This window comes from Triturus cristatus, chromosome 10, assembly GCF_964204655.1.
Source record: "Triturus cristatus chromosome 10, aTriCri1.1, whole genome shotgun sequence".
NCBI classification, from domain to species: domain Eukaryota; kingdom Metazoa; phylum Chordata; class Amphibia; order Caudata; family Salamandridae; genus Triturus; species Triturus cristatus.
This window is the reverse complement of record NC_140593.1, coordinates 411,723,548-411,743,112: the sequence shown is the minus strand read 5'-3', so window position 1 is coordinate 411,743,112 and position 19,565 is coordinate 411,723,548. Positions and strand designations below refer to the sequence as shown.

At 44.3% G+C, this 19,565-nt stretch overlaps 1 protein-coding gene across 1 annotated transcript in view; it reads right to left on the bottom strand.

The window, feature by feature from the left end:
* Positions 1-19,565, bottom strand: part of GAD2 (glutamate decarboxylase 2) — a 498,210-nt gene that overhangs the window by 463,816 nt on the left and 14,829 nt on the right. Inside the window, exon 5 of the mRNA XM_085631697.1 lies at positions 16,100-16,190. Within this exon, the coding sequence (XP_085487823.1) occupies positions 16,100-16,190 (91 nt within the window). The remainder of the gene's footprint in view (positions 1-16,099; positions 16,191-19,565) is intronic.

Here is a 19,565-nt window from a genome sequence, read left to right as displayed (position 1 = left end):
CCTCTTTGGCACACACCGACACGGGCATCCTACCCTTTCCTCCGTTCCTGTTTCCACCTTCACACCTCTGCGCACTGGTATTTGGTATTTTCTTTAGTGATATTCATGGATGAGTCAAGATGTAACTGTGATTTAGGTCACTTTTCAGTGTCTTTCTTTCTCATGTGGTTTAATAACAGCACTGAGCTTGTAGATGGTCACAACCACTTCTGAGAAACCTAATGTATTTGACACGTAATTCTGTTCCCTTATTTCTTGGAGGTATTTGCACCCTTCTAGTATGAGTGCTGTTTTGGTTGAACACAGAAGCTCACTTAGCACCATGCAGCGGATGTGGCTTGATTTTTTCAACCGAGGTTCCCACTATGAACACGCTAAATACCTTATTGACTTATCAATCCTGAGTTAATTGACCACATGGCAGATGACTTTATTTGCATTTTGTAGATCGTGCCTATTTTAGTTATCTAATGTTTGTTTCATGACCTCCAATATGGGGACTATGCCTGTGTGTGAGTCGAGTCATCACAGACTCTCTAACATCGATGACACTTGTGAATATGTATAATATTTTATCGGCAAATTGTATTGGAGTTAACTGTCCACACGGCAGATGAATTTATTTGCAATTTTGCAGATTGTGCCTATTTTAGCAATTTAAAACTGTTATGCAATGTACAACATGGCGACTATGCTCGTGAGTGAGTCGAGTTATCACTGATTCTGATATTTCCATGACACTTGTGATAATGATATTCCAATCAGTGTGTTATTTGCTATTTGTATAACTCTTTACTGTGTAATTAACGGTATTGTGCTACACATCGTGTATAATATTGCTGTACACTTTATCACTCCAATATGGCGATTTCATTTGCCTTTGCTCAGTCCTTTCTTGATTTCCATGATACCGCTTCTTACTCGTAACTTTATTTAATCCTGAGTGGTGGCATTCTTTGTTACACGTGATCAAGGCTTCTGCCGAAACGCGTTGTGTAATAAACACTCTGACCTGAACTACGTTGTTGCTGTGCCTTTACTACTGAGAGCATACGAACACTTTTTGGAGCTTTCTTGGAATATATATATATATATATATATATTGAATTGAATTGAATTGAAGAGTCTCTTATATAGCGCATGGCTACTCGAAAGCATCCCAGCGCTCAACAAAGGGTAACCCCAGGACAAAAGGAACACCATTAACTAGTCCCAAAGCGCGACTCTATGTCCTCAGAAAAAGCCAGGTTTTCAACTTCTGCCGGAATACAAGCAAACACGGCTCCTGGCGAAGAACCAGAGGAAGAGAGTTCCATAGTCTGGATGCATTTACTGAAAAGAGGCGCCCACCAGAACGAGATCTCTTAATTCGAGGGACCACTATCAAACTCTGATCATTAGACCGAAGATTTAGGGGGGATTTATAGGGAATGACCAGATTTTCCAGAATGGGAGGGCCTTTCCCATGGAAGAGTTTATGTGCCAGACACAAAGATTTAAAAGAGACCCGCTCTTTCACCGGAAGCCAGTGGAGAGATTTAAGAGCGGGTTTGGCTGATGTGCGGTGGTTAACGCCCACTAGAAGTCTTGCCGCCGCATTCTGAGCGACTTGAAGTTGTTTAATCGTAGAGGCTGGGGCTCCTAAATACATGGCGTTCCCATAATCTATCCTGGAAAGGATCAGAGATTGTATTAAAATTTTTCTGGCCCTTTCCGGCAGTTGTGGGAGAATTTTTCGCATGGTCTTTAAAAGCCCAAAGCAGGTAGCAGCAACTTTCCTGGCCTGGGTTCTGAATGATAGTTCCGCATCGAGCCAGAGCCCAAGGATTTTAATTTCTGGTTTAGGAGTGGGGCCCGGCCCCATACACAAAGGCCAAAAGGTAGCATTGTCAAAACTGGCCCGCCGTCCCAACAACAGCAGCTCAGTTTTCCCGCCATTCAGTCTAAGATGGGACTGATCCATCCAACATGCCACAGCTTCTAAACAGTTACGCAACTGCGGCGGAGACTGTCTACACTGATTCAGGGAGAACACCAGCTGAGTGTCGTCGGCGTAGCTCACCAGCTGGACCCCGAAAGGGGCCACTATCTCCGCCAGAGGAGCCATGTACACATTGAACAATGTGGGGCTGAGGGACGACCCCTGCGGAACCCCACACTGTAATGGAACCGAACCGGAGCAATAATCATCCTCAAAGACTCTAAAAAATCTGTCCTCGAGGAAGGATTCCAGCCACTTAAGAGCCCTGCCCGTGATTCCCACATTACTGAGACGGGAAACCAGAATATGATGGTTAACCATGTCGAAGGCGGCACTGAGGTCCAGGAGGATAATGGCCGCGCTGCCACCATCGTCCAGAATCCTCCTGGCATCCTCCACCACCCTCAACAAGGCTGTTTCTGTTCCCTGCCCTTTCCTGAACCCAGTTTGCGATGGATGAAGCAGATTATTAGTTTCCAAGAAGGAAGCTAATTGTGAGTTGACAAATTTCTCAATCAGTTTACTGATGCCCGGTAATAAAGAAATAGGGCGATAGTTGGAGAAATCCCCTGGATCCAGACTAGGTTTCTTAAGCAAAGCCCTGACCATTGCTATCTTCCATTCTCTCAGCACAATAGCTGATTGCAAAGAAGCATTCACCATATTCGCAATTGATTTACTAACGGTCGGCAAGACTGCATTTAAGATGTTTATCCGCGCGGGATCACACGGGGAACCACTCTTTATGGCGCTCAACAAAGTAGGCAAAAGATCCTCCCTAAGAGGAGAGAAGGAGGAGAGCCTGGGATGGTCCAATTGGTTCTGACTGGCAGGTGACACTTGAAAGTCGGTTGAAGATAAAGGGGGAAACGTATCAATGATCTTTTTAATCTTGGTGCAAAAAAAGGTCGCCAATTCTTCGCATCGCCTGCCTGCTTCATCCGAATCAGGCCGCTGGTCGGGGACTTTAGTCAGCAATTTCACTATTCTAAATATTTCCATGGGAGCATTGGCAGAGGACTCGATTTTACTGGCAAAAAAAAGCAGATTTGGTGTTAGTCAGGGCGGTCCTATATTTCTTTAAGGCCGCTCTGTATCTGCTTTTTTTCTCACCACTAAATTCTCTCCTCCATTGCCTCTCTTCCCTTTTACACTCTTGTTTTAGAGTTCTCAGCTCTTGATTAAACCAAGGATGCTTGGTGAGGCCTTTCTTAGTTGTGATTGGTTTTTTGGGCACCAGACTGTCCAAGGACCGCTCTATCCATAGGTTGAACTCCTGATTGGCTCTCTCCACGTCCAAATGGACTGAGGGTTCAGTATGCTTCAGGATGTTTGCCCATTTAGAGAGGTCAAGCTTGGACCAATGCCTAGCTAGCCCTTTGTGAGGATTTGAGAAGGAATTAGACTGAGCCATCTTCCAACTAAAAGGAACCACCATATGGTCTGACCAGGGGACCGGGACAGGGGCTTCGGAAATGAGGCCAGGAATGTTACAGAAAATAGGGTCCAGAAGGTTGCCCTTCGAATGAGTAGGATATAATACCTTTTGGCTTAAATCATAACTACCCAGATCCTTTGTGACTTCAGAAGCAGCCCAGTCCGAGTGTTTATTAAAGTGAAGATTAAAATCCCCCAGCACCAGAAAATTAGGTACAGTGGAGGCTACATCCATCACTGATTCAGCTAGTTTTTCCTGAAAAAGCCCCAAAGGGCCCGGGGGGCGATAGATCAGGAAGCCTGAGAAGGAGGTGGCTGGGGAGGTTGTAATGACAAAATGTGCACTCTCGCTATCCGAAATTGAGAACTCAAGTAAACGACATGTAATGTTATCCTTGTAAATGATAGCAACCCCTCCCCCCATCTTTACAGCTCTGTCCTTGTGCTGGATCAGATACCCAGGGGGCAGCGACTGCACAATATCAGGGTCTGAGGTAGGGCTCAACCAAGTTTCCAAGTTATATACACACACTCTATCCCACTCCAACAAAGAAGAAGGCACGTCCTTGAAGATGTCAGGTATGGCTTTCTTTATTTATTCAGGTCTCACACGACCCCATGGCTAGAGAGACACGTTTTGGCTTCAATCTAGATATATATGTATTTTAATTAAGCACGCGTTTGGACAAATCTAAGTGAAACTTGGTCTTTCCAACATGGGGATAACACTCTCATCGTCATCCTGGTAAAATATAAAAATCTGCAAGTTCACTTTTACCTCCCTAACAGGGACTAATTTCAGTTAAATGCACTTTATTCGTAAGTGGGTTTTATATCGTACCTCTAAAAAGTTACATAAATTGAAAACTATGATTTCAGAAAGACCTCCAAGATGTGCTGTATTGAAAGAATAGGACTTTTTACTCTGCACACTTTTGCTCCGTGTGCCATTACTCCGCAGATTTTACACCGCAAAATCTTTTACAACGCAGGGCTTTACAACTCAATCCATTACAACACATTCCCCATTACAACACAATTTACTATTCTAACTCCACCAGGGCGTTACTTTGGGGAATGCATTGTAATAGTTTGCGGTGTAAAGCCCTGCGTTGTAAAAGTTTTTGCGGTGTAAAAAATGTGGGGTAATGGCATGCGTTGTAATGCATGTGGGGTAAATGGATGTTTCCCGTATTGAAAGTATAGGAAACTGAGCCAACATGATTTGGTCTTGCTTACAATTGGATCATTTCTGGACTATAGTTTGTGATTACCTCTCAGGAGTGAGAGGGTGCAGTCAGTGTCAGGTTTAACCTAGCGACTGTAAGGGCGAGATGTATTTTGCGTTAGGGACAAATCTGTGTAAACAAGATTCTGAATTGGTATTCATGGGTATGTTAATTGCATGGTCGCTAATACCAAAAAAATGGAATGAAAAGGACCCTCCTGTTTTCAAACACTAGTATAAAAAAATTGACATGAAAAGGGTGGGTTAGAATATAGTGATGGTAGATGTATCAACACAATTGATACATTCGAAAAATATCTGGCAAATTAGACAAACAAAAAAATCTGAAAAATATTGAGAATTTCTAGATATTGAAGGGGAGAAAATCTCGAGTTCTGAAATTTTATATTTAAGAAATCTATATGAATTTGCATGTAGTACAAACCTTTTCAGGAATTAATCTTGATAATTGCTAATAAATAAATGTGTGTATTTATGAATTTATGTATCATGTGTCTGGAAACTGAAAATATTTAATGTATGTTCTCAGTATTCTGAAATAAGAATTTTGCAAAGTAACAATTAGTAAAGGGGTGAGGGATGATGGAGACATCAAATTGGTAGCAACTAATAAACTGTATCAAGATAAGTATTAGGTAAAGGTTAGGACCAGAGTTAGTTTCAGGGATAGGTTTAGATTCAGAGATAGGGGTCGGTTTGGGATAGAATTGGGTTTAGAACTAGGATGAGGTTTAAGGTTATTCTTAGGTTCCTTGCTATGGTTCTGGACTCGAGTTATGTGTAGGGCTAGGGTTATGTTCAGGGTTAGAATTAGGGCTAAATTTGGGGATAAGGCTATGGTTAGGGTTATAGCAAGGGTTTAGGTCAGGACTAAATTTGTTCTTATATTTTATTTTGTGATGTGTAATTTAACCTTATATTGTCCTCTCTTAAATGGTATGTATATGCCAAAGCGATATATCATCTGATATAACTCGATGATATTATGATATAACACATAGTAAATGCAGAAATGTGGTTTTTTTTGCATGCAATGTATGATGGTATTTTTGTCATTGATATTGTGATATAGAACCCACAACAACAACAACTATATTCCAAACTTTTTTCAGGTGTGTTTTCAATCAAGTACGCCTCCTTGAAGCAAATCTCCCTTACCCACATGTTTGCAGCCAACCTACTTTTTACACACACTCCTCCTTACTTCCTTGGGAACTAGTGACAATTTACTTTTGCTCCATACTCTATCATCCTCTGACACCTCTACCATATCCACCACACATTTAGGTTTAGAAAATCTTGCTTCACCCTATCAACCAGCTCAGACTTGTTCACCCTTATACATATGCAACATCACTAACTTGGTATCAATATCTCTTTCATTATGCAATTTGCAAAATAATAATAAAAATAATCATATGTTGAGCTCAAAAAATTCTTAGGAGGACCACTTTCACAAATGGTACCGCAAACTATCTGCATGGGCACCACCCAAAACATCCAGTGCGCTCACTAAGCCCCCAGCAAGTTATTCAGTTGGTGGGAGGCTGATCCTGAATATGTGGGAAAAGGTGCTTCAATTTTTAGATTAGTCTCAAATGTTTTGCTGTTTGTTTGAGCCAAATGAACCACTTACACATCTGGCAGAGATAAACTAAAGGGTTAAAAAATGCTCTGGTCAAATAAGTCTCAAAGTCTAACATGCTAGATTAGTGGTCTGGGTATTGTTTCTGTTGAAGTATTAGGGTACAGTAAGATATGTGACCTTAATTACAGTGAGCGAGCAAAGGTGGGTTCAGGGAGGAAGTTAGTGATGCATGTCTACCCTAAAAAAAGAGGAACAGAGTTTCCAGTGTGGAACCAATTGTTTGCACTACGCGCATTGGTCTCTTTGCCAAACTCACATTCGGCTTTATTCTGTGATCACAAGAGTGGGAGGTTGAAACCTGACCCACAAACCCAACGATGGACTATCCAAACTCACATTACCCCTACATATTTATAACAACAAAAACAGTTGAGCCTTCAATTGACCAGCACCTAACCTAATATAACTCTCCCTATAGTAACCCTCTAATTTGGGGAAAAAGAATTGTGTGCACACTCAGTGGCACCCACTGTAACAATGCCTATTCCCTTAGGAATCAAAGTACTTACCAACAAAAGAGAGGTGCACCACACGAGGAACTTAAAATCAGACAATTCATACACAATTATAGACTTTCTTCAAAAAGTATTATTCCTTATATTCCTTTTGTTTTTATTTCTATGATTATTCAAAGAGACATAACATTCAGTTCATATGCCTCTACGAAAAGACCAGCCGACGCGTTTCGTCCTGAATAAGGACTTCTTCAGGGCTTTCACTGAGTTGTAATCATAGAAATAAAAACAAAAGGAATATAAGGAATAATAATTTTTGAAGAAAGTCTATAATTGTGTATGAATTCTGTGATTTTAAGTTCCTCGTGTGGTGCACCTCACATTACCCCTACACTTTCATTGATGTGCCCCCAGATTCAACTTTATCGTTTGGCAGGCTGAACGGAATGGGGAGGAGGAAGCAAAAGTGCTCAATAGCTAGCGCCTTCCACCACAGGTGATTCTCCTCCAGCAGGAGGCCTGGGGGACCATGGCTTCTGGGACATGCTTTCTCAGTGGCTGCATTTAGCACTGGGACAGGCTTGCTTTCCACCCCCACATTTATCCTGTTGTGGCTTTTGCACTCTTCTTGTGTAATCTGGACCAGCTCACAGGCGACTTAGCATCCACAGCATGAAGCACACAGGAGACGTCTTGTCCTATGGACTTAAGTTCCCAAGCCAACATTCCCCTTGATCCCTGTGAAAGCTTCTGGCTGGTGCTCTGGCCTGGCAATTAACTTTTTTTCTGTGCTTGTTGGATTGGACTTGGCCCTCTCAGCAGTGTCACCCCAAAATATTTTGCCTTTTTCCTTCAACTTTTTTGCTGAATTAATTTTGTTGACCTTTATTTATTTATTTATTTATTTTTGGTATTTATAAAGCGCAACACTCATCCCCTAGGATATCACGGCGCTGTAGGAAAAGAAGACTACTGAAACTGTGGTGGGGGGTTAGTTTTTGGGAAAGAGATGAGTTTTTAGTTTTTGGCGGAATTGGAGGTAGTTAGTGATGTGTCTAAGGTCCACAGGTAGCTCATTCCATCTTTTAGCCGCCAAGTATGAGAAGGCGCGTCCACCAGTCCTTACTTTGTAAATACGCTTGGGTTTCGCCAGAGCTGAGTTGTTGGATCTTAGATTCCTATTGGGGATATAGAATTCAAGTTTCTCTTGAAGGATGATGGGGCCTGTTTTATGAAGGGCTCTGTGTGCAAGGCAGAGTAATTTGAAGGTTGCCCTCTGACGCATTGGTAGCCAGTGAAGTTTTTTTAGGCATGCAGAGGCCGAATCTCGCTTGCCTTTGTTACAGACCAGTTTAGCCGCCTGGTTCTGCAAGACCTGTAGGCGGGAGAACAGTTGTTCGTTCATCCCGTCGAACAGGGCATTGCCGTAATCCAGGCGGCTAACCAGGAGGGCCTGGGTGATTGTGCGTCGACAGTCCAAAGGTATCCAGGAAAACATTTTTGCCAAGAGTTTGAGAATTGCAAAACCTTTGCCCCAGAGTATGCGGATGTGATCTTTCATGGACAGGGCGTCGTCCATCATGATACCAAGATTTCTGGCATACTGTTTCGGGACGGGGGCTGATCCCAGAGACGGGGGCCACCACGTGTCGTTCCATGAGAGTTTGGCTCCTCCAAACAGTAGTATCTCCGATTTTCCGGCATTTAATTTTAGGCAGTGGTTGCGCATCCATTCTGCCATTTCAGAGAGACAGCTGTGTAGTTTTTTCTTAGTTGTTTCCGACCCTTCCATTGTCACCATCAGCTGAGTGTCATCGGCATAGGAACATATGCCGATGCCCCACTTTCTTCCAATGTCAGCCAGAGATGAAACGTAGACATTAAAGAGAGTGGGGCTTAGTGAGGCCCCTTGTGGGACCCCACAGCCGATGGGACAGGGTTTAGAGTAAAATTGGCCCATGCGCACAGCTTGGGTGCGATTGCTAAGGAATGATTTAATCCATCTTAACGCTGTGGATTGCACTCCTTTGCTCAGGAGGATGTTTATTAGGCAGTCGTGTGATACCGTGTCAAACGCCGCTGACAGGTCTAGCAGTATCAGGGCCACAGATCCCCCTTGGTCTGTGATGCATCTGACACTGTCCGACACTGCCAGCAACGTTGCCTCGGTGCTGTTATTGGCTCTAAAGCCGGTCTGGGAGGGGTCCAGAAGTGAATTGTCTTCCAGGTATTTGGACAGTTGTATATTAACCATTTTTTCCAAAGCCTTGGAGAGGTAAGGGAGCTGGGAAATTGGCCTGTAATTCTCCGGGTTGAGGATATCGGATCCGGCTTTCTTCAGGAGGGGAATTACAGATGCGTGCTTCCAGGTTTCTGGAAAAGATGCGGTGGTGAGGGACTGGTTAAAAAGTTTGGTGACGAAAGGGCAAAGTGTCGGTGCAATTTCAGAGAACACAAAATAAGGACATGGGTCTGCAGGAGAGCCTGATCTAATTGTCTTTAGAACCGATAGTACCTCGTTTTCAGAAAGTGGTTGAAAATTGGTTAGACGTGGGAGATTGCCTGCGTCCGGATGGACATTATCCTTGTCTGATATTGACGAATTTTCATCGGGGTTATCGGGCAGGGAAGAGGAATGTGAAGGGGTGAAAGTGGAATAAATTTTATTAATCTTCTCGACAAAGAAGGTGCTGATACGTTCGCAGGCCTCAGTTGAGGGGGTGAGGGTTTGTGAGGTGCTGGATGGATTACTAAGCTCCTTTACAATTTTGAACAGTTCTTTTGCGGAGTTATGGTTTTCATGGATTCGTTGCGTGAGGAATGCTTTTTTCGCATCTCGAATGGCAAGAATATATTGTTTCCGCTTAGTGACATAGTCTGCTCTTGTTTCTGAATCTTTGGTTTGCCTCCATCGATGTTCAGTTTTCTGGCATTCCTTTTTGAGGCTTTTAAGGAGAGGGGTATACCATTTTTCCCTGGTAGTTGTTTTTTTCCTTAGTTCCCGCATGGGTGCTAGTTTATCTAAAGTTTGGCGAATTCTGGTTTCTAGCAAAGTGAGGTTATTACAGACGGAGGAGTCATCCTGCAATATGACATCTATCTCAAGAAAGTGATTTTGAAAGTTGGAGTCATTGATTAGTCTCCAAGCTCTGTTGGTGGTGAGGGGGGTGGATCTAGACTTCGCGAATTTACCGGGGAGTTTGAAGGAGAAGGATAGCATGGAATGATCAGACCAGGACAAGGGAAGGATTTCCTTCATGGTAGTCGACTCAATGTTGGTAAAAAGGAGATCCAGGGTGTGTCCTGCTGAATGTGTAGGGTCCTCAACCAGCTGCTTAAGTTGCAGTATTTCCATGTCGTACTTCAACTGTGACGATCCGGGTGCATTAGTATTTTCATAATGGACATTGAAGTCACCAATGACCATGTAATTTTTATATTTCAGGCAGGATGGAAGCAATTGATTCAATAGTTTAGTGCCTATGCTGGTTTGTTGTCCTGGCGGATTATAGACAACTGCACCGGCTAGTATGATGAGGTTCTCCGCGAGGATTTTAAATGGAAGAATCTCATGTTCAGGGTAGACAGATGTTGTTTCCGTGAGACATGTTAGGTGGTCTCTGAAAATCACAGCAACTCCACCTCCTTTTTTTTGGCTTTGTCTATTGTGTGTGATTATTTTGTATTCAGGGGGAAGGGCGTTAGCCAGGTCTGGTGCACTGGCATCAGATAGCCATGTTTCTGTAATAAAGACCAGATCAGGGGTCCTAAATGTTAGTATGTCCCAGATATCTAAAGCATGTTTGGGAAGAGATCTGGCATTAAAATATAGACATTTCAATTCCAGCTGGTTGCTGGTGGGGAGTGTGTGACGATCAGTTGGGTGTAGACCCGGGCTCGACCATCGACATGAGCGACAGGAGATATATCCATAAGATAGGCCAGGGTCAGTTTGGATGCATGGAGGCGATCCAGCAACCGTGGTGGTTTTGTTAAGAGCTAGTAAATCATTGCGAGTGTAGCGGATGGGTTTAGCTGTGGATGAGCTGGAGCCTGTAGGGGGTATAGCCCCTAGTCCCGGTCGGTCGCGGACGGGAGCAGACGGGCTTGCCTTAAGCGCGCCTTCGGCGCGCAAACGGCGCTCCCGCTGCGCTCGTCCGCTGCGCTTGCGAGGGAGGCACATTTAAAGAACGAGGAAGTGGGCGTGGCCTCACGGGTGGGCGTGACCTCGCGCTGAGCAGCGAGAGCGTCCGTGTAATCGTACGGTGCAGCGTTAGAACCGCTGTTTGGTATGGAGCCTGCAAGACTCTGTACACTTTACCACTGCTAACCCGTGCTAAAGTGCTTTCTCCTCTAAACATGGGACAACTGGCTTATACCCGATTGGAATATTTAATTTACCTGTAAGTCCCTTTAAGAGGGGTATACCATATAGTGTACAATAAGGGGGCACTCAAATCAATGTGGTACATCAATCGAGCCACAAGTCTCAGATTCCCTGTGAACCGTTATGTTCATTGGAAATATGCCTCCCATAGGATAACATTGGGGATTCCTTATTATATTTAATAAGCTGTAATTTCCAATTGGGTGTGGGAGCTATGTCATGTTCTGTATCCTTGGAATTGCGGTGAAGAGTCCTATTTAAGGGTAAAGTTGTGTTTTTGCTCACAGTTATAAAAATGCCACTTTTAGAAGGATGGCATTTTTCTGCCCTCAGACCTTTCGTGGCTATAGACTGACCTGGGTCACATAACTGGGTGTAACTGACAGACTTTGGGAATTCCTCCCAGATAGTCACACAATAGAGGGATTATGTGTTCCTGAATGAGACATCTACTGGCAGGAGGGGGGGGGACAGAGCTGAGCACAGCCCCACTTGCAACTGAATAGCCGGGGCAGGGGAGGCAGAAGATTCCATGCACTTCAAAGCCACTGCTTAGAAGCTTCACCCACCTTCCAGGACCAAGGCACCAGGGCAGAAAAGTAGGACCTCGGGCACCAACTATTAAGTACACTTCTGGACCTGTGGAAACTCTACTAGGAAGAAGGGTTGCTGTGCTGCTGGCGGGACTGCCAATCTGATGGATTACTGTTCTAAAAGAATGCTGGCCTGCTGGATTACTGCTATGTTTGTACTGCTGCTCTGCTACCTTCTGCCTGAGGATAAGGACTGATCTTCAACTGTCCCAGGACCTCTATAGTGTTCCACAATGACTAATTTGCTGTCCTCCTGTTCAGAGCCACAGTTACACAAAAGGTTTCCTCCATAATGACCCAGCCTGAGTGAGTCCTGACCCTTTATGTGGTGCTGTTTTAGCCCTGGATCCTTGGAAGTGGTGCTAAAGCTGACCAGATAGCCAAAATCCAAAAGTGGGGACTTAAACATTTTTGGGCTAAAAATTGCTTTGAGAACCAGGATGAGACCAGGACCAACCTGTTCCCCTATCCGCCCGAGATGCATCACCATCTGGGTGGACTTTGCGGCTTCTCCTGCTACGTTCTTCTACGCAGCAGCACATCCGTTTCATTGATCTCTCGCCAAAGGTGTATCCAACCTCATGGAACAGTCTTCGACTATAGCCCACTACCTCATTCCGGTGGAGATGTTCTACTTCCATTTCAGAGACTAAGCCCAAACATTCGACCTAAGGCTATCCAGCAACGATTATCCTTCTTTGGACACCTCCTGCAGCCTTGCCCCAGCAAACTTTACCTTCTCAGAACATTTTTCTCAAGAATTTTTCCAAGTCTGAACAGAAGCGCTGACCAGGCCCAATCCTCTAGTTGTATCGGAATCATGCTGCATTGCAGTCAGCCCAACTTTTCGACTTTGACCCGGTCTCACACAAACAAATTGTCCATGGTTGACGCTTTGAACTTTTAGGCATAGATTTTACTAAAAACTTTTATAACTCGTAACTCTGATCCAACTGATTGGATTTTTCTTGCTTTGGTGTCAAATTTATTAACATTTACTCTATTTTTATAAGTTGGTTTGAGATTTTTCTTGCTGTGTGTTTTCACCTTATTACTCTTTGTGTGCTTCATAAACACTTTACACATTGCCTCTAAATTAAGCCTGACTGTTTTTTGTACCAAGCAACCCAAGGTTGAGCACAGTTTAATTTAGTGACTTTTTGTGGTGCACCTTGCAAGGGATTGTGGCTGTTGCTTGACCAGGGCTCACACCCCAGTCAACCAACAACCCAATTTCTAATAATATTCTATTGGACAAGGAACTTGCAGGATCCTACCACCAGTGTCTCACCTCTACCACTGAGTTTAAACCTAGTTAGTGGGTGAAGTTTTCACTGCAACCTTTAAATCACAAGACGTGATGTGCCATGCAGGCATGGGTGGAAGGAAATGGATAGGATGGACCCATGGGGCAAAGTGAAAAGTGTTAGCATGATAACTTAAGTGCCAGAGACAACCACCGTCATGTCATGTTATGTTATGTTGTGTTGGGTTGGGTTGGATTACGATGCGTTACGTTATTAGTCATTTATTTTGTAGCATGCTAATCACCTGTGAGGGTATCCAGAAGCTCTGAAGCCGGTGTTTGAGGCCAGCCCTGCAAGCTTACATGACAAGCCAGGTCTTTAGCTTCATGTGAAAGTCAAGAAGAGAGGAAGCGGTTCTGATGAGTTGTGGGAGTTTGTTCCAGGCTTTAGGGCCAGATACGAGAAGGTGCGATCCTCCTGCTTTATTTTTGTGTATGCATGGGGTGTGTGTGAGTGAGAGACAAACAGAGAGGAGGTGTCTGGAAGGCTGGTGAAAGTGAATGTGGCTGTTTAGGTTGTCAGGGCAGGGTTGTGGTGAGCTTTGTAGGTATGGATGAGGAGTTTGAAGTGTGTGCACTTGTATTTCGGAAGCTAGTGGATGTCCCAGAGGTGTGGTCTGATGTGGGCACGGCGTGGTAGGTTGAGGAATAGTCTGGCTGCTGTGTTTTGGATGGGGTGTAGTCGTCTTGAGAGCTGGTTGGCAATTAAATAGTGAACTCAAAACATTTCCTGTTTTTCTATTCTTTTCAAGCAGTTTGCACTCAACTTCCCTTCCTGCTGCCATTCTCTACCCACCCACTCTCTGTATATCCTGGTTACTGACACATCCTTTCAATAACACAAACAGCCTTTCATGCTCAGGCTGCACCTCCAAGATATTGCCCAAAAGGCTGAAAATAGTCTGAGGTTGCGTCGGTTGCCATCACGAGGGTACCTAGCTTGTCAGTTTGGGATAGATTATGAATATTGAAATAGGACCACAACTAACTTTCATGTAGCTGCTCTATCTAGAGTGGCATAGTGGACAGAAAAATGGTCTGAAATGTTGCCTAAGTATTACCAGTGCATGACATTAATTCAAGCTTCAGACCTATCTTTAGGTTGTCTTTCTTTGTGAGGTGCCCTTAGAGCAATGGATATGACCAACCATGGATCTATAGCTCATTGTGCCATTGGACTCAAGCTGCACATCACTGACGAGGGCCAAAAGGCGGAAAGTGTTTTTGGGCTTGTGTGCGTTCCTGTCTGGAGGGGACCAGGTAGGTTGCACTGAACGTTTCTTAATGGAGCAGAACTATGACTGGTTTAGATTTGCTGGTCTCTGTCTGGAGTTGAATAGTGGACAAAAAAATAATGAACTGAAATGTGGCCTAAGTAATTGTCACTGGCTGAAATTAATTAATTAAAACATCCCACCAATCTTATGATGCTAGGCTATTGGGTTTTCTCAGCTTCATGTAACTTAGGCATTCAGCTCCCCAGGTTAGTAGCGAGAACTAATACACCCCAAATCTTGGTGTCATGATGTAAACACAATGCAATCTTTGGAAGGCTTTGACTCCCTGGTTCACAGTTGTGAATATTTTGTGGCTTTCTCTCGACTTAATATCGTCTAAAACGAGCTTAAAGAAGGCAATGTGGTCATCTATCTCAACAGCGGCTGGTAGCTGGTGAGATCACAGTTTCCATGACAACAAAAACATCCCATCGAGTTGCCCATCGCTGTGATCTTTATTCAGTGAGGAGGGCAGAAACAGGGAACAAAAGTATGAAACATTAAGACAGTGTTGCACTCACTCAGATGTTCCTTTCAAGTAAATTGATATTTTTTAATTTGGTTGATAAGTGGCCAGATCAAAGGATCCAGTCTGTTTTTTCGTCAAGAAAAGTGGTCCCAAGATCGCCATTAGAAGATTAGCCGAACATAATAGCAGGAAGTATCAATTACGACAGAGATAATGAGAGAGGGGGCAACACTTGAGTTTCTTTTAACCCTACTGAGGATCTACAAAACTCACAACAGATTTAGAAAAAAATCCCTAAAGCCTCAGAACATCCACTGCCTGCAGAGGGACTCGCCACTTGAGACTGCAGTAGTCATTATTATACAAATGGTATGTGTTTGTTACCAAGTCAGAACACAGGGTTCAATCCAACCAGCGACCTTCTCGTTTGAACATATCTCTTCAGCAAGTGCATTAACCCACGGAACTACCATGCTAGCTGTGAAAAGTTCTCAAGCACACGTGAACTCGCGCCTTTATTTAGACATGTTTAACTAAATGTTAACGCAAACAGCAAACAGTGCATAATGCATGGATTACTTCGTATTGGTGAGCCACACCTGAACACCAGTGGTGAGTTACTGCTGCACAACATGGCGAGTGTGACTTTAAGGTGCACTACATATTTTCAAAGAACTTCTCGCACGTGGAGATGAAGAGGGTGGGGGGAGGGGGAGCAGGAGGGACACCCAACTCAATAGTTTACCAAAATAGACCTGATATTTGGGATTTGGAATCCGCCAAAACGCTCGCCGTAAATCACCAAGACAATAGAGATGTTCTGAATATCTTCATATCACGCGACCTCTTAAATGCCGTTTTCGTCCCCAATCGTCGCACAAACAAGAGTTGCAGGCATGTCAGTACGGCTGAGAAACACCCACTTTGTAGCTTGCGGAAATCATAGCTAACGCAGGCGATTTCCTGAAAGCAGGGTGATTTTGCCATCCTACAAAAGACATCTCTCAAAGATGTTCAAGAAGCAGAGACGCATTTCGCCCTGTGAAGCAAGGGTAGGTGTCAAGGGAGGGATAAGCATGCAGTACCTCCCATCAATAATGGGTTTCCCGCCTCGGACTTTGTGACTCAACATTTAAAAAAATAAATCACTATTCTATCTCGCTGGCTCCATTTGCACATTTAAGCAGCTCTGGGACCCAATGCTGTTAATTCATGCACGCGCACATCCCAGAACCAACATGCGTCACGCACCATGATAGAAACGGTGCATCGTGCAAGAAGGAAGCTTGGTACTCACATGTTAGTGTTCGCTGTTGACGTCAACCAATCGGCGGCCAGTCCCACCATGTCTAGTCCAGTTGATAACTGATTGAAATATCTAGGGTGCGCTAAAAAATAAGAAACAGGTTTTACTAAGTTTTTAACCTAAACAGAACACACATTGCAATTGTTTTTAGAGAACGAATTGTCGGTAAAGGGCATTGACAGCGATCAACGTCCTCTGTGGAACGTGTGTGGATGTACCCGCGAGCATAGCTTGTATTTTTGTATATGTGACAAATAGTAGAAAGTGTGTATAAAGTTACATGCATTTGAAATACAGATATGGGGGCATAACGGGTCTGCATAACACAGTTCTATATCCCCAATTAAGGATTCCGGGGACATCACAAACAGTGAAACAGAGTACCTAGTATAAATGTCACCACAACCATGAGAAGTCCAAACAGTAACATGTTACAAAAGTTAACTAATACGTGTTTGTTTATGTTTATTCTGGAGCAGTTAGCTGAAAAGGTTAGTTTTTTCAAACAAGAAAATGTAATGGGAGACAGTAAGTGAAGGACTAGATTATAAGGTTTAGTTGTCTATTGAAAAAATAATGATACATGTAAAAATGTAGATGTGCAGAAAACAATAAGAACGGATTGAATTAGAATGTTGAGGTATTGTTTTCGTTCATGAATATAATACTAATCAAATAATGCACATAAGAAAAGCTGTGCTGGTTGATTTAGCCCTGTAAGTATGACGACGAACTCTAAATTTTACAGGAAACGATTACCTATTTCACAGGAACCTGTTAAATATTTTCTATATCTCACAGGACCTGTGAAAAAGTTTCTGTAGTTCAAAGGTCCTTGTGAAACATGGATTTTCCTATTGCGGCACTTAATTCAATAAATGCATTCAAATATGTTCTATGTATGTGTGTGTTTGAGTGCGCAAGTGCAGTAGGTATAAAAGAGGCTTGGTAGGATGTATGCATATAATTATACGCCCCTGTCGACACATATAGATACAACCAATAACAAAGTACTGTTAAATCGTGATTATTATTTGTTTCTATGTGGCTTTTGTCAATTTGAGTATGATTATTGATGTGTTTTGTGTCTATACATACGTTAATTCCCATTTTGCAATTTCATGACACCCTTTGAGGTACACACTTAATAGCAGTCTCACATAGCAGCCAAGCGCCAAGTACACATGTTTACATTTATTCTGAAAAATATTCGTACGCCTCGTACATTCTTCACATGTAACCACGCCCCCGAACCCATGAATGGATAAAAATAGCCCCGTCTCGCGGCTGGCTGCTCTCTACCCGCGTGCGGTGCTGAATCCATCTCGCGACCACGTCCGCTCCCCTCGCGCGCAGAGGCGGGCGGCAATGGACCGTCTGAGGTGATCAGCGCCTGTTTATCTGCGCTGATGAATGGCCGCTCATTACCCGGGCTGGGGGACGGAGGGCCGCCGGAGCGGTGCCTGCTCCAAAGCCCATCCGTCTGCGGGTACCATGGACAGCGACAGCGCTTCCCTTATCTCTCCGCCCGCTGACGGGGGACTGAGGGCGCCTCCACGGGCTGGGAGTTTAAACTCGTCAGATTGTGTCCGGATCACTGCCGGGGCGGCTGATTCATGAGCAAGTATCCTAAATAGGTCGATTAGACCACGAGGGAGGCTTATCACCCAAGCCGTGGTTATGGAGAATGTTATTTCTCAAATTGGCTGCCACCAGCTCGAAGGAGTGCAATAGGCTGTTAAACGCGAATTTACATTCCTCGGTGCACGCGGGAGAACTAGAATCGTTTTATTATAAATTCGTTTATTGTGCGCATCAAAAACGAGAAAATGCCCATTCCACCAGCTGTCTTTTCGAAGCCCTGTGTATATATATTCTCGGTCTACGAGGATTGAAGGAAAAAAGGCCGTAGCGGAAAATATTCTGACAGAAAACAACCGGGTTTGTGTGTTTCCAGCAGGCAGAGCTCTTATCAGGGGGCTGCACACGGTGGATAACATTGTGCTGAGGAGGAAAGCGTTCGTTCCATTAAAAGGGGTGACGCAGTGGTTAATTAAAGTGGTACGTCACTGGACCAGGGCTGGCCACCGGGGACTCCGGCAAACACCCGGGCGGTTGGAGACAGGAGCTTTCGGGGCTGAGAAGTGTCAACCAAGTTGGGTGTACTGAAAGTAGCCCACGCAAAGTTCTTTGTTAGGACGCGCATGATTTGCTGATGAGTGTATCTGTGCGATGTACTTCAGAATTGAATGTACAGCAATTGCGTTATAATGGGGAAAATGCGCTGTAAAAACGAATAGTTTAAAACATATTATTATGGTGTCTGCCCCTCGGCCTCTCGTTGCATTATGGACTGTTGCTTTTGTTAGTTTGGAAATGGGAGATATGGAATGACAACGGAAATTCCTGATGGGCCTACCGAGATTTTCACGGTAGTCACCTAGAAAATTATTTCCACAGATGAACTGTGTGTACATTTATGACGCGGGTATCATAAATCTGACTTCAGCCCAGTCCTTCTTCACGATGTTAGCCACTCCTCGTCTCCTATTGGTTAAATGGGCCGAACAGTTTTCCAAATTGCCCGTTTAATTACGTAAATCAGCTTATTTTGGAGACGAGGCAATTCTATGAACATCTTGGTTTCTAAATGTGTGAGAAAACACCCCACGCGCAAGTGTGAAAAGTAGCCCGAAATCGGGTGACTTTCTGGGCATGCGGAAGTGGCCAGAAGAAGCAGATGGACACGCGTGCTATTCGAATAATGATACTTTCGGGGCTCTGGCAGATTCAAAGGGTGTACAATAAAGCACAGGGTTAAATTAGTTGGCAGTTCTGGTTTCTATTCCTGCAACGCGTCCCCGAGGCTAGGAAAACGCTCTGGCCGCTAACTGGAGCACAGACGTGTCATCTGCACGCACCAGCTACCAGTGCCCTTTGGCGGGGGGCGGGGGCAGGGTGCTGGAGAGAGAGCGCGCTCTTCTGCCCCGGATTGTAAGGGCGCTGCCAGTTCGTGTAAAACGGTAGAGTGTGGAGGTTGGCACACACACAGCGTTCTCGGAACGCCACATCCGGAGTGCCCTCATGTCCTCTTTTGTCTAAGAGGGCAGCCAGACCATGAAAACCGGCAGAGTGAGGGAGATGGCACTTGGCAGAAATAAAGCGTGCTCTGCGCATCAGACTCGGTGGGCACTCCTTTGCTCTTATGGCAAGAGTGCAGCCAAATCTGCCACGCTGGCAGAGTCTGGAGGCTGTCAGATAAAGAGCGTGCTCTGAACACCACTCACGGTGTGCCCTACTGCCACAGGAGGGCACAGGAGTTCAGCCAGACCGACAGAGTGTGGGATGTCAGATAGAGTGCTGTGAACACCACTCACGGTGTGCCCTCCTACCACATTTTTGTACAAGTGCAGCCCGACCGACAGAGTGTGTCCGATAGAGTGGTTTGAAGATCACT